The sequence below is a fragment of the Cydia strobilella genome, chromosome Z (genome assembly GCF_947568885.1).
Source record: "Cydia strobilella chromosome Z, ilCydStro3.1, whole genome shotgun sequence".
Classification (NCBI taxonomy): domain Eukaryota; kingdom Metazoa; phylum Arthropoda; class Insecta; order Lepidoptera; family Tortricidae; genus Cydia; species Cydia strobilella.
This window is the reverse complement of record NC_086068.1, coordinates 3,502,043-3,516,236: the sequence shown is the minus strand read 5'-3', so window position 1 is coordinate 3,516,236 and position 14,194 is coordinate 3,502,043. Positions and strand designations below refer to the sequence as shown.

At 38.9% G+C, this 14,194-nt stretch overlaps 1 protein-coding gene across 1 annotated transcript in view; it reads right to left on the bottom strand.

Annotated features, from left to right (window-relative positions):
• Positions 1-2,487: 2,487 nt before the first annotated feature.
• LOC134755060 (otoferlin-like) overlaps positions 2,488-14,194 on the bottom strand; it is a 68,506-nt gene continuing 56,799 nt past the window's right edge. Inside the window, exons 19-27 of the mRNA XM_063691538.1 lie at positions 13,609-13,791; positions 13,037-13,204; positions 10,384-10,529; positions 9,692-9,846; positions 9,015-9,181; positions 6,927-7,044; positions 5,144-5,252; positions 2,959-3,125; positions 2,488-2,592 (exon numbers count right to left, since the gene is read on the bottom strand). Of these exons, the coding sequence (XP_063547608.1) occupies positions 2,488-2,592; positions 2,959-3,125; positions 5,144-5,252; positions 6,927-7,044; positions 9,015-9,181; positions 9,692-9,846; positions 10,384-10,529; positions 13,037-13,204; positions 13,609-13,791 (1,318 nt within the window). The remainder of the gene's footprint in view (positions 2,593-2,958; positions 3,126-5,143; positions 5,253-6,926; positions 7,045-9,014; positions 9,182-9,691; positions 9,847-10,383; positions 10,530-13,036; positions 13,205-13,608; positions 13,792-14,194) is intronic.

Genomic DNA, 14,194 nt, shown 5'->3' with positions numbered 1-14,194 from the left:
TTAAATGAAATATCTCAGGAGTAATCGTAAATTAAAGTTCCATTTCGAGCGATAACTTGTATGAAAAGTTAAAGACGCCAACTTCCGTTAGTGCCTATTTTTACCACCTTATGCGCTGCGATCGCTTTACTTACCCCCACCATGCACTTCGCACGATGCCAATACAGGTTACGCGTATTACCTTTTATCACGCTTTTGTCAAATAATGTCGTTAACCTCTTGTTTGTGTATGATAAGATTGTTACGGATCCTGACCGAATTTTATCAAATCTGCCACTAGAGGGCTTGGTCACTTCCCTAGTATATGACATCTGGATATTTCAGTTTTATTACAAAGAATAAGGACTTTCAACTAAAAACACCGTGTATTAAGAAAATGATTTATTATTAAACACAACATGATAACAACAAAACAATAACCTCATAACTATATAACACACTTAATACAAATATATAGGTAATAGCAGTAAAATGAACTTTCGTTAACAAATAACACGGTATGTATTAATGACAAATTTTACCTATGATGCATGGAGACTGTATAAAGGAGCCAAATCTCTATGTATGAAAAGTGTCCATCAAAAAACAGTAATTAGGCGGCGCCACCATACACCGAAATACTACCAAAAACAACCTACGTAATTTGGTCGGGTTATTTGTTGCCTTATATGGTTCATGTTATACTCATGTCCCAGAGCCTAACTAGCGCCACCAGAGAGATTAGGAACTATTATTTAAAGGTTAACGCGGTCACTTTTACAACAATTCTGCCATAAGAGATTGCGATCCTTTCTATACCATCCATACTATGATGCTATAATATACTACCAAAAAGGATATAATAAGATAGAGCGGTACTGGTACTGTCATAGTAAATTTTGTAACCACTGTAAAATCACTGCCATCTATCGACATACTTGAAAACTAAAAATTAAGGTGATTAAGATTTATAAAAGTACGTTTTTTTTATGTGATATTCAGCAAACAAGCAGACGAGCCGCCTGATGGGAAGCAGTCATCGTCGTTAAAATGTATTTACTCGTAAATATGGATAAATGTTTTTTTTTATTTGCATTAATTATTTTTATATGATTTTGACCCATGTTCTTTCACTGATATGCGTTAAAATTATAAATAACAAACGAATCCGTCAACGCCCTCTATACGAGAGTAGGCCAAAAATAGTGGTGCCATCTGACCGAGAATCAAATTTTCGTGATTTTCGAGGCACGTTTTTTCCTTAGACTGTATCCATCTATTACGGAGTTATATCTATCTTTGATACTACTATTTGTCACCTCGCTGACGGGAAAGGATAACAAAAAAAAGTTGAGTCACCGAGCAGTATAAAACCGAGGGCCACGGAAAGTGTAGCTGGTCCACAGTGAACCAATGATTCGGATTTCGATCTTGTAACTTATGTTCATAGAAGGTATGCCGCTAACTACTATGACAAGCAGTTGACAGTAGAGACTACGAGAAGCCGCGTAGTTGGTCTACAGTGAACCAATGAGTCAGATTTAGTTCGTGTAACTTATATATTCATAGAAGGTATGCTGCTAACCACTATGACAGGCAGTTGCCAGTACAAATAGCCACCGAGCAGTATAAAACCGAGGGCCACGAGAAGCCGCGTAGTTGGTCCACACTGAACCATTGAGGTGTCGGATTTGCTGCGTGAAACTTGTGGTTGGTGGCTGAAAGAGAATACAAGTTATACAAGTACTATTTGTTTATAGTTGGTCAAGCAAATGGCGTGTCCGCCGTGTGACAAAAGCCTTTGTTTCTTTTAAGAGCGGTCTTGAGCGCGTGCCAAAGCAACCATGTCGCTTGTAAAACAACTATTGTGATAGCATTAAGGTTCAAATTTATGTGACAGCTCATTCAGAGAACAATCAGGGCGGTATTTACTTTGAACATAACAAAACGTGTGATCTCCGAATGGGCTGTTTCATGAATTTGAACCATATAAATAGGATGGGTTCCATAACTTATGTCGGGGCTATTCGCAATAAGCAGTGTAACCACTGCATAGAGGAACAATACCTTATGTTTAACAGAGTATGAACTATATAAAATCATCTTATATAGTTCATACTAATAACATAACAACGCTGCCATGAAATTCAAACGTTGTTCATCATCATCATCATCATCATCATCATCATTCTAGCCTTCAGTCGCCCACTGCTGAGCCTAGGCCTCTCTTCGTGTACGCCACTTATCCCGGTCCTGGGCTAGTCTCATCCAAAAGTGCCCCGCGATTTTTCGAACGTCATCCACCCAACGAGTCAACAGACGCCAGGGGCCCATTTCTCGAACGACAGTAGACTAATATTATTAGTGTGTTGCTGCGGAAACTCATACGATTTGACAGTTCGTGGACTAATAATATTAGTATCTATAATACCTTTCGAGAAATAGGCCCCATGCAGAACGTTAACCGTTACGTTGAACGTTTTTACCGATCTGTAAGTAAAACTGCACTTACATTGGATCAGGCAGTGGCACTGGCGGGTCCCTGCCAAGACCAACGGGCATCAGCAGAGCCTTCTCCTGAGGCAGCAGCGATATTTCCAGCTCTATAATACCCTAGACAATAATTAAAGCACATGAAACATTCAAGAATAACTAAACATGGCCCCACAAAACTCAGTTTGCCCGTGGGATCAACCATGATAATTCTTCTACAATCATAGATTAATGAAATGAAAATGTACCCTCGAGTATGACAGCTGATACAGATGGCGCTGTGCAGTGCCATCTGTTTTTTGGTAACCACCGACCACGTATTCTAAAGACAGCATAGTCCCGCTACCCCCTCTTCCACGCATACGGCAGCTTTACTCGATAAATTTTCGAATTTCGAATCACGCCACCAATCCTCTGTATCTCATGAATCGTGATAGCCAGACAGTTGAAATCGCGGTTATTTCGATGAGCCCTAGTAGCACTTACCGCAAAATAATGGTTCCCGGAGTTCCGATCGACCATCCTGAGCGGCCACCAGCCGCGTGCGTTGTGCGCCGAAAACATATTTACTTTGCGCATATTCGTTACAGCGTGCGCGCTGTGGGGTAACCTCGAGCCTCGTGGCATGCCCGACAGGTCCAGCGTTAGCATACCTTCACAGAATGTACAAGAAAGATGGATTAAAACGAAATTTCCACCCTGTCAGGACTTTATTTATTGAAATTTATTGAAATTGTCTTTATCAAAAGCCGCATTGAGTAAATAACAGTTTACATTTCATGACTACTGTATTTATTCGGTTTACTTTTATGAAACTCGTATCTTTACATTCGATTCGATTATTTACATTAAGTAAGTACGTCACTTACAAGGGCCTGACACTCTTTGATAGAGAAAGATAGTCTTATTGCGATTCCTATAAGAGGAAAGAGAAAATAGTGCCATGCTTTGTCCTTATCACCGACCGGGCATTTTTTCATGGTCGGGTTATGGTATCATATTCCTGTATTGACATGAATATGTCTTTTCACCTCAGCAGCTCGAACAAGCCTACTTTCGTCACTCTCTGGAGTGAGGAAAGTGCGACTTTCCTCACTCCAGGGAGTGAAACAATGTAGCTTTTTAATTTAGTGAAGGCCATGAACTTCATACTACGGTACGGTACGGTGCGGTGCGGTGCGGTGCGGTGCGGTGTGCGGTGCGGTACGCTGCGGTACGGTGCGGTACGGTCCGGTACGGTCCGGTCCGGTCCGGTCCGGTCTCGTCTCGTATCGTATCGTATCTTATCGTATCGTACATATTATAATACTTTATTTTCTGTTTATTCTGTGTAATTCGAAATACATTTTAACCTTTAATATGTTCTCAATACTGAGGTGAAAAATTATATGTGCAACACGAGAGCAAAGTTATTTTACATCTCGTGTTTTTGAGTCCCTCGCTACGCTCTAGATTCTAACCTTAGAATCTTTTGCTTTCTCGGGACTCAAAATAAACACTCGCAAGAAAAACCAACTTTCCTCTCTTGTTGCACAAATAACTATTCTCTTACCCCTGGTCGCTCGGTTTCATGTCTATAACTAACTTGTATATACTATGTCTATGGTCTCATATGACATGAACAGACAAGGAAGCAAGATAAAATGTATTGTATGACTTTCTTCTTTTAATGGAACGCTTTTACAGTTTCTGTTCCTCAAAGGAGGCCAGTGGTTAACACCAAATTCAAAATTCTCTCATTTAGAATTTAAAAAAAAAACTGGTTGCACTCCGAGAGTGCCGGCAGAAGTGAAAAATGAATATTGTATTACCACATAAATAATAGTACTTTTATACTGATAATTAAAGCAATTGGTGCAAAATTATTCCTTAACCCATGGAGACTGTATAAAGGAGCCAGATCTCTATGTATGAAAAGTGTCCATCAAAAAACAGTAATTAGGCGGCGCCACCATACACCGAAATACTACCAAAAACAACCTACGTAATTTGGTCGGGTTATTTGTTGCCTTATATGGTTCATATTATACTCATGTCCCAGAGCCTAACTAGCGCCACCGGAGGTAACGCGGTCACTTTTACAACAATTCTGCAATAAGAGATTGCGATCCTTTCTATACCATCCATACCCTAACCATTCCAAAATATCAATCACTTCAACAATATTCAGTTATAGCGCTATCGTACACAAACATAACAATTTTTATTACATTCAAAATTTAACACTTCAGAACTATTACAATTATATAACATTAAAAAGTTTATCTCTTAGAAAAATCAACTTCCATCCATAATTTCGATCAGTGCCCTGTTTATCAAAAGCTTGTAGCTTGTAATACAAGCGGAACTCACTTTTTGACAGCTTCTGTTAGAAAGGGACTTCCACTTGTATTACAAGCTACAAGCTTTTGATAAACAGGGCACAGGTCGTGTCCGTCTTACGAATTTTCAATCTGTCGGTCACGTGACCTGCCGCGACTTCTGTCGCGAGTTTAACATTTTTTCTCCATCACAAAAAGTGCACAGCGCCGCTAAAGAAGTTTTCACTTCAAAAACATGATCGCTCACTGACCTGTCCCAGTAATGAGGTAGTGTGTGAAGTGTGCTTGTGTGTGAAATGGGGTAAAATCTGAAATGTACCCCAGGCACACCTCGCCTTAAGCTTAGGTACCTATAAAATCTTGAAGTGTCGGAGCGTCTATAGCCAAGACTTGGATCACGAGAATGGGCGGAAACAGCTCCGTCACCTCCGTAAACGGGCCCTTATCGTGGAGCACCAACTGCAATAAAATAATGGGGACAATTCAGCCAATTTCAATAAAATAATAGGTTCAATAGTTATTTCAGCAGTTTAAGAGTATACGTCTTAGAAACAAAATCAATTCGTTGCCTTCCAAAACGGCGTTATTTAGAAGTATAATTATTTGGAATGGCTCAATTTTCTTAATACAATTCCAAATGAGCTAAGAAATACAGATGACATGATTAGTTTTATTAGTAAGTTATTTAAATTTTTAGATTTTTGTTAGATGATTTTGATAAGTAATTGTAACTGTGCAAAGCATGCAGTCACATTCCATAAATGGAAAATTGTACGACTTACGGCACAACATAGTGATACAATGATAATGTATGTGAGACCTGTACTTATGTACCTATACATATACCTATGTTGAACCAATAAATGCTTTTGACTTTTTGACTTTTGACAATGATGTATCCCAAAGGTGGTCTGGAAGAGATCGCTTTTTAGCGATAAGACCACCTGTTGTTACATGGTTATATTTTATTTTATTCTATTTTGTTTTTGTAGTTTTACATGCATATTAAAAACGGGTCACTCACGTATTTTAAGTCGAAAACGCTCGACATGTTTCACTCCGTACCGAGCAGCATCATCAGGAGCTTGCGTCGACAGTGACGGTTTACATGTATGTAAAATGTATAATTTTTGGTGCAATAAAGAATATTTACTTACTTACTCGTACTTACTTACTGAAATAGATGTCATTATACTGAATATAAGAAAAGGTGCCTGGTAAGAGCCTGGTCACTTGGTATATGAAATTTATTTCAGTTTATAATTTACGTATTAAAAGTGTATCTATCTATCTATCGTATACTAATATTATAAATACGAGTCTGACTGTCTTTCTGTTTAACGCTGCGTCTTGCGTAGGCGAATACTCGCGAACGCGAAGCGGCGCGGCGCGGCGCGGCGCGGCGGGCCCAAGGCGTTCGCGTTCGCAACGAGATCGCCCACGTAGGACACTTCTATAGATATCTAGCAATGAGGATATAATAAACAAGTTTGGGAACAAATCAAATTATTTTATTAAATATTTTGATTTGTGTTTTTTAAAGTAGTCACATTACTATATATAAATTAAAAACTGTAATAGATGTCATATATTAAAGAAAAAGTGACGAAGCCCTCCAGTGGTGAAGGCCGGATATAATAAGATAGAGCGGTACTGTCATAGTAAATTTTGTAACCACTTTAAATTCACTGCCATCTATCGACATACTTTAAAACTAAAAATGAAGATTTATAAAAATACGTTAAAATGTATTAAAATATGGATCTGTTTTTTTTATTTGCATTAATTATTTTTATATGATTTTGACCCATGTTCTTTCACTGGTATGCGTTAAAATTATAAATAACCAACGAAACAGTTAACGCCCTCTATACGAAAGTAGGCCAAAACTAGTGGCGCCATCTGATCGAGAATCAAATTTTCGTGATTTTTCGAGGCACGTTTTTTCCTTAGACTGTATCCATCTATTACGGAGTTATATCTATCTTTGATATCTAGGGATTGATTCACCCCGCTCCGCGCCGCACCGCGCCGCTTCGCGGTCACGTGTTGTTCGCCTACGTAGTACGCTGCGTAAACCGCTAAACTGATTCAGAAACTAGGTATTTTACTTTAAAAATGCAAATATCGGACCTTTCTTTCAGTATGCTTGTATTGAAACTGGAAGATCATTCTCCAACTAAAGCGCCCTTCACCGTTTGTGCTCGTGTAGATGTCAGTGTCTTGGGCTTCATCACTGGGTCCAATCCATCTATAAAATGAGTCATACTTTTTACTGCACGTATTGTTGTCCCCAGAAGAAATTATTAGATTTTATATTTACAAGTGAAGGAAGCGAAAGAGGTATACGGATCGTAGCAAGTGGAAATCCGTGGTGTGGTCTCTGCCTACCCCTCTGGGAAATAGGCGTGATTATATGAATCTATGTGTATGTTATATTTGCAAATTATGTAATTTCGCCGCTAAACTTACTCAACCTCGTATCTGCAACACTCATTTGATGACAAAAACACCCGTATTCCGAATGAAAGAAAAGCGACATTTCTATCAAATGATTGTTGCAGATATAAGGTTGAGTAAGTATAGCGACGATTTGTTTTTGTATATCAATATAAAGCACATTTTCATGCTGCACTATTGTGACCAAATAAAAAATCTTTTATTTTATATATTCTTTTAAAGGTAACAAAGTTGTCATTATGAGTGAAAGAGCAGGGACGGTAACAAAGTTGTATATTTGCCTACTCCAGACTATAAATACTAAAAATAAGTAAAGCCAAGGGTCAAATATTGAGGTGTATTCTGTGCACATCAAGTCTTAGTATCTAGTGTGTTAAAAAACATTACGACTATTAAAATTTTGAGATTGTTTGAAATCATAAAAACATGCAGTAAAAAGTAGAATGACCGACTAAACTTTTTCTATAAAATCCTATGACACTTAAAGTTTTGTCTTAACCAATGTTCGGTGGCTCTCAGGTAAGACTCCGTCTTATTAATGATATGAAATACTCAAGCTCTAACATACAGCTAGCTCCCTTGTTCAGCTTCACGTCTCACAAGAGTATGAGATAGATATGAAAGCTACATAGATATTAAATCACATTTAGAAACGGGTCTATCGCGAATTTATTTTGTTACCTTTATTTACCGACGTTTCGACACAGGTTTCACTGGTCGTGGTCGCGGCTAACTGACGTCCCAGCAAAATGTCAAAACAGAGATTTGTGTGACTACCCCACGAAAAGTGCATTTAAAGTTCGAGGTAGACATCACATTTTCAAACCACCCACTACACATAAAAGTTAATTATTGTCAATAGTCCGACACACAACACTCACAACATCCGCGCACACATCCGAAGATAGATCCCTTGGCTTTAACTTCTGGATCACTGGTCCCCAAGTTGCCGATAAGTTAAAACCATCTTCCCTATTAAAATTTCTGGGGTGCTTCTTGATTTCAATCGAGAAGCACCCCAGATTGAAGACCCTCTGTTTTGACATTTTGCTGGGACGTCAGTTAGCCGCGACCACGACCAGTGAAACCTGTGTCGAAACGTCGGTAAATAAAGGTAACAAAATAAATTCGCGATAGACCCGTTTCTAAATGTGATTTAATATGTGTTTAAACCGCGAAAGTTTTAAATGTTATACATAGATATTAGCTCCCTTTGTCAACTTCAAGCTCTACACGTCCCACACGATGACTCGCTTTTCATTAGTGCTCGTCAGGGCGAGGTCGGGTGGAGACAGGCGCCGGTATTATCCGCCGAGAGCTGGTAATCCGACGATAGGAACAATCTGTCGCCTTAGAAATAAAACGCTGCCTTCCGTGGCCCTCGGGTAAGATGTCTTATGAAAGTGATAAAGCGGGTCTCTATTGTTTCCCATATAGTTTAAAGTCATAATGTATCGTTTATCCACATTTTCGTTAGTCATAATTTGGTTTTTCTCAGAAACGCGTAACTTTTCAGGATTGCCATAAAACAAACTTAACCTAACCTATCTGTAGGATAACCTGAGGAAAATCCTGAAAAGTTAACGGTTTCAGAATTATGACTAATGATAATATGACCATCATTACATTATGACTTTCAATAATTATGTCAAACAAAGGGACCCCTGACAAAACACACACTCTTACATAAGGCCTCTTGCCCAGCTTTAAGCCTTGCAAGCCCACAAGAGTAAGATATAGAGAAAGTGATGATAAACTTACGCTCTAACATAGATATTCGCTCCCTTTGCCAGCTTTAAGCTCTGCACGTCCCACACAATAACTCGTAGTTCATAGTGCTCGTCAGCGCGAGGACGGATGGAGACAGGCGCCGGTATTGTCTGTCGAGGGCCCAGCAGGAACATGTCCACCCACATGTGAATCTTACCCTGGAAAATAAAGGACAATAAAAAATCTTAAGCCATGAATATTCATCCATCAGCCATGTATTAAAATGAGAGAACTACCATTGTATAGCGGCGGCTAGGTTCGTGTGACCCTCAAGATAAAAAATATTATAGTACGGCCTCATTAGCCAGCGAACACCGACCAGCCCCATTTAACGTCCAAGAGATTTGAGCAACGTGCAATGAACACCGCTGGCGCAGCGTCAGCGTCGTTGCCGTCGCCACTCAGTTCACACCATAGACATAGTATATACAAGTAGTTATAGACGCGACACCGAGCGACCGGGGGTAAGAGAAAGAATATTAAAATAATTTGGGCAGCATAGGACTTTTTCTCTTACACTCTTATAAATTTCGCCATCGCCTCCTACCTATGATGCCACCCGGTGATAAGGACAAAGCATGGCACTATTTTCTCTTTCCTCTTATAGGAATCGCAATAAGACTATATTTCTCTATCAAAGAGTGGCAGGCCTTGGTTTACACCCTTACCTGTTCAACTCCGGGTTTGTCAGGGTCGTACAAAGTTCTGATCTCGACATGTTCAGGTACGAGACGGTGTCCGCACACGGGGATTGTGTGCCATTTGTGAAGGATATTCAGGCAAAGGTTCTCCTTGCTTGCTAAGGGGTTTGTGTATTTCGTTCCTGAAGCGATATTGTGTACGTTTACGTTAGGGGTTTGATACCAATGAGTTTAATAGAACTTGTGTAGCTGGGGTTTCATTGATTCATAGGTAACAGTAATCGATTTTTAAACTATTATGGATTCGTTCTCTGACTATCAAATGCGCTCTTGGCATCAGAGGGCTTACTGCCACCAAAGAAAAATCTAATCCTTATGTCGCAAGAGCGATAGAGGCAGCACCAGAGTTCGACCTGATTGCGTGGCGATAGGCGGCTGTGAGAAGTGAATGCCTGTGAGTTTATGATGGATGCTAGTCCGTCAACTGTTGTTCAGGCCCGGATTTAGAGACATAGGGCATCTAGGCACTTGGTATGGCACTTAAGATTTAAGGGGGCCCTTTCTCCATCTCAAAACCATTGCTAAGTTGCCTGGGCCCCTAGGCTCGGGCTTTGTGGGCTAAGGCGCAAATCCGGCCCTGGTGTTGTATTGTTTTATGATGTAATTTATAGTCATGGTTGCAACTGTAATGTCATGTAAATATCTTTCTAAATAAATACCAGAGTCAAGGTCCTTATACTCCACCCCGTTGAAGACCAGGGATGAGGGGTCGGGGAACTCAGGGGGCGCTAGGTAGTTCTTCTCGCAGAGCTGCTCCAATATGGCCGACGGCCGGTCACTGTCACGCCATCTGTTGGGGCCGTTTCTGAAACAAGTTTCATTACTGTAAAACCACCCAACATAGTACATAGCAGGGTGTTCTCCTACTAGTCAAATCAGTTTCTTTTTTAGAACTGTCAAAATTTATACCTATGAAACATAAAACAATGACGTCCCGGTCAACTCACCTACTTTTTAATCTTTTTATACTTTAATCCGATTGATTAAATAGAAATTGTGTTTAAAAATAACTGCTATGTTTTTCTAATAATTATCTGGTGCTTTATTTCATGCATGGTGTGATTTTTTTTATTTTAAATACAGTGTAATACCATGTTGTTCAATCCAACATAGTCCATAAGTTCAATTTGAAAATACCCATGGAAAATATGAAATAAAACTATGAAAACGGATTATATCGCGTATATTGAATTTATAATACATCCCGACGTTTCGAACTCTTTACAGCGTTCGTGGTCAACGGGTGAATCCCATGTAGCAAAATGACGTAAAATGACGTCAGCGACGTCATAATGACGGCATTATTACGTCATTATGACGTCGCTGACGTCATTTGACGTCATTTTGCTACCTGGGATATACGCGATATAATCCGTTTTCAGTTTTATTTCATGAGTAACTATCATGGAAAATATGTTAACAACATTTTTTCACTGTTTATATTGTTGAAAGAAGAAAGATTGTAAGAATATATTCCAATAAAATATTGACAACGTATTTTTAAGCTACCCGGTAATGTTATTTTCATTTCTCATGCGTTGAAAGAGGGTCATTGTTGTTCTAAAAGCTGTGCAGAAAATGATACGTGTCTGCACTAGAGCATTTTACGTTCGAAGTACGACTTTTTTAATTTTTTTATGATAAGCAATTGAAATTTGGGTTTAAATGAATTTGTTATAAAATTTCCATTGGGATATTTAACCCTATTCCATAAATAACGATACTTTTGCCTAAATTGTTAATCGAAAGTACCCTCAAGAAATACTATAAAAATGTATACTTAGTCATGTTTTTAAAATAACACATGCATTTTACTTTCCTCGTATTCGAAATGAAAAATAGAGTATTTAACTCGAGTGAAAGGCATCATTTCAGCCTCGGACTATTAGCGCTCTCACTGCGTTCGAGCGCCAAACAACCTCGGCAGGAATGAGTGCCTTCCATCCCTTGGTTAACAATCTATTATTTCTGTTCTTTTTTGAGTATATCTTTCATTTACTATTGAAATAATAGTACTGTTTCAGTTTTTACTTCCACTTATAAAACTAATCAGCAAAAGAAATATGTTACGTTTAAATACTAGTTGTTGGCAAGTCCAACAGAACATACTTGTTATATAATGTATTAACTCCTTTTTACACTCTGTTATTTTACTTTTTCTGTTTCCATGTAAACGGATAACAATTAGAATCTATCCTTTACATTCACCTTACAGGTGCTTACACTGTGTGTGCTTTAAATATAATAAATTGTGACCATCAAGACGGGCTTTCCTTCCTCGCCTTACTGAACCAGCCATTCCACCTCACCGCTGAACACTAGTCACCTTTAAACGAATATTTTCAAGTTACTTTTGGACCATAATTGGAAGCGTTACATTGTTACATCTACTATTCTATAGTTGAACTAATTTCAATACACTTTAATTATAAATTCTGTTAGTAGGTAAAGTCCAAGTCGTACCATTACGTAATTGCAAAGCAAATTGCATGAATTAATAATTTACCAGGGTATGGCATTAGGGACAGACAAAGCCCACGCGTCACTGGCATGTGACGGTGCAATCCTGGGAGATACTGCGTTGAATACAATAATTCTGTGGTGTCGAGAACAAGATTTAGGTACACTAAATATAGATTTAGGTATATTTGTGTTAAAAACTATTTTAGTATGAGTTAAAGTAACGCGTCTTTACCGTGGACATTATCTATACATATAATAAAGCGGAAGAGGAGCGAGTCTGTACATGGAAAATATTCGAAAAAAATTTGGCTGGGGATACTTAGAATCGATAACAGAACACGTTCCAAAAGTTTTTAGAATTTTTATCTGTTTGTCTGTTTATCTGTTTGTCTGTTTATTTGACCGCGCGTCAAATGAAAATGGCTGAACGGATTTTGGTGCAAACTTTACTATTCTGTCGAAAAAATCCACGGCCAGGCTATAAAAATTTGAGAAATTTCACCCCTAAGGGGGTTAACAAGGGGATGAATGTTTGTATGTTCACGATTTATTTTAATCTAGCAATTTGAAACTTCGTAAAAAGATATGATATTGAAATCCAAGAAAACTAATTTGAGCGTTTTATAAAATTCGTCCCCTAAGGAGGTGGAAAAGAGGTTGAAAGTTTGTATGGAGATCAATTTTTTTTTCGAGTGCGTTACTTGAAACTTTGTGTTAGACATGAGCGAAAATCGATTTCTAGAAGACTTCTAGACCAAATACCGACTCACTAAAAATGTTACCATGTGGAGATTTCGCAATTTAAAAAGTTTCCGACGGCACATCAGTACACACTCGTAATTTCCTTACATATTGTACTCAGAAGCCAGGCCAACAGTGGCCCTATATTTTGTGTAGACCCTGTCTTCAAGATCAATACTGGTGCAGCCAATCAGCTCGTCAGCCATAGCTCCGCAGTCTACCACCGATATCTTCAGGAGATAGTCTTCTGGAAGCGTGCAGTCGAGCTCGTACATTCTGGAAACACATTTTACGTTGTGTGTCGAAGTTACACCAGCAAAATTCTACTAGCTACAATTTTGACAACGTAAACTAAAAAGTAAAATTGGGGAGTGCACCGAGAAATAATTAGGATCAATCCCTACCGCTTCCTTCCCATCGCTTTACGCTTCCGTCTTCACCACTTTATTGTTTGGCAGTCCTCAACTGTGCGTTGCTCCAGAAACTTTCCGCCTCGCACAGCTAAACTGTGGAATGAACTGTCGCCTGCGGTATTTCCGGAACGATACGATCAAACCTTTAAGAGAAGAGCGTGCACCCATTTTAAAGGCTGGTGTGTTAGAGCTTCTTGTGTTAGAGGTGTCCATTGGCGATATCGGGTTACCAACAGACTAAATAATAGCTAAAAATATTGATCTTACTTTCCAAATGCAGGTTCAGCATCCCTGAGCACGCTAGACTCCCGGTCGCACAGTTTCTTAGAGTTGCACTGCACGGCCACGTAGCACCTGGACGTACCCTTGGACACCAGACCAGAACATTTCACCGCGTACACGCGGACTAGGTACCTGGCTGGCTCGTTGTCGGGGTGATTATTGAAGTAGCTGTGAAAAATGAAAGTAGCGATAGTTGATAAACATACTTAGGTACGAGCAAAGATAGATATAACTCCGTAATAGATGGATACAGTCTAAGGAAAAAACGTGCCTCGAAAATCACGAAAATTTGATTCTCGAGCAGAGGGCGCCACTAGTTTTGGCCTACACTCGTATAGAGGGCGTTGACGTTTTCGTTTGTTATTTACAATTTTAAACGCATAATCAGTGAAAGAACATGGGTCAAAATCATAAAAATAATTAATGCAAATAAAAAAAGTCATTTATCCATATTTAAATACATTTTATCGTATTTTTATAAATATTTATTTTTAGTTTTAAAGTGTGTCGACAGATGGCAGTGAATTTACTGGGGTTACAAAATTTACTATGACAGTACCGCTCTAGTATA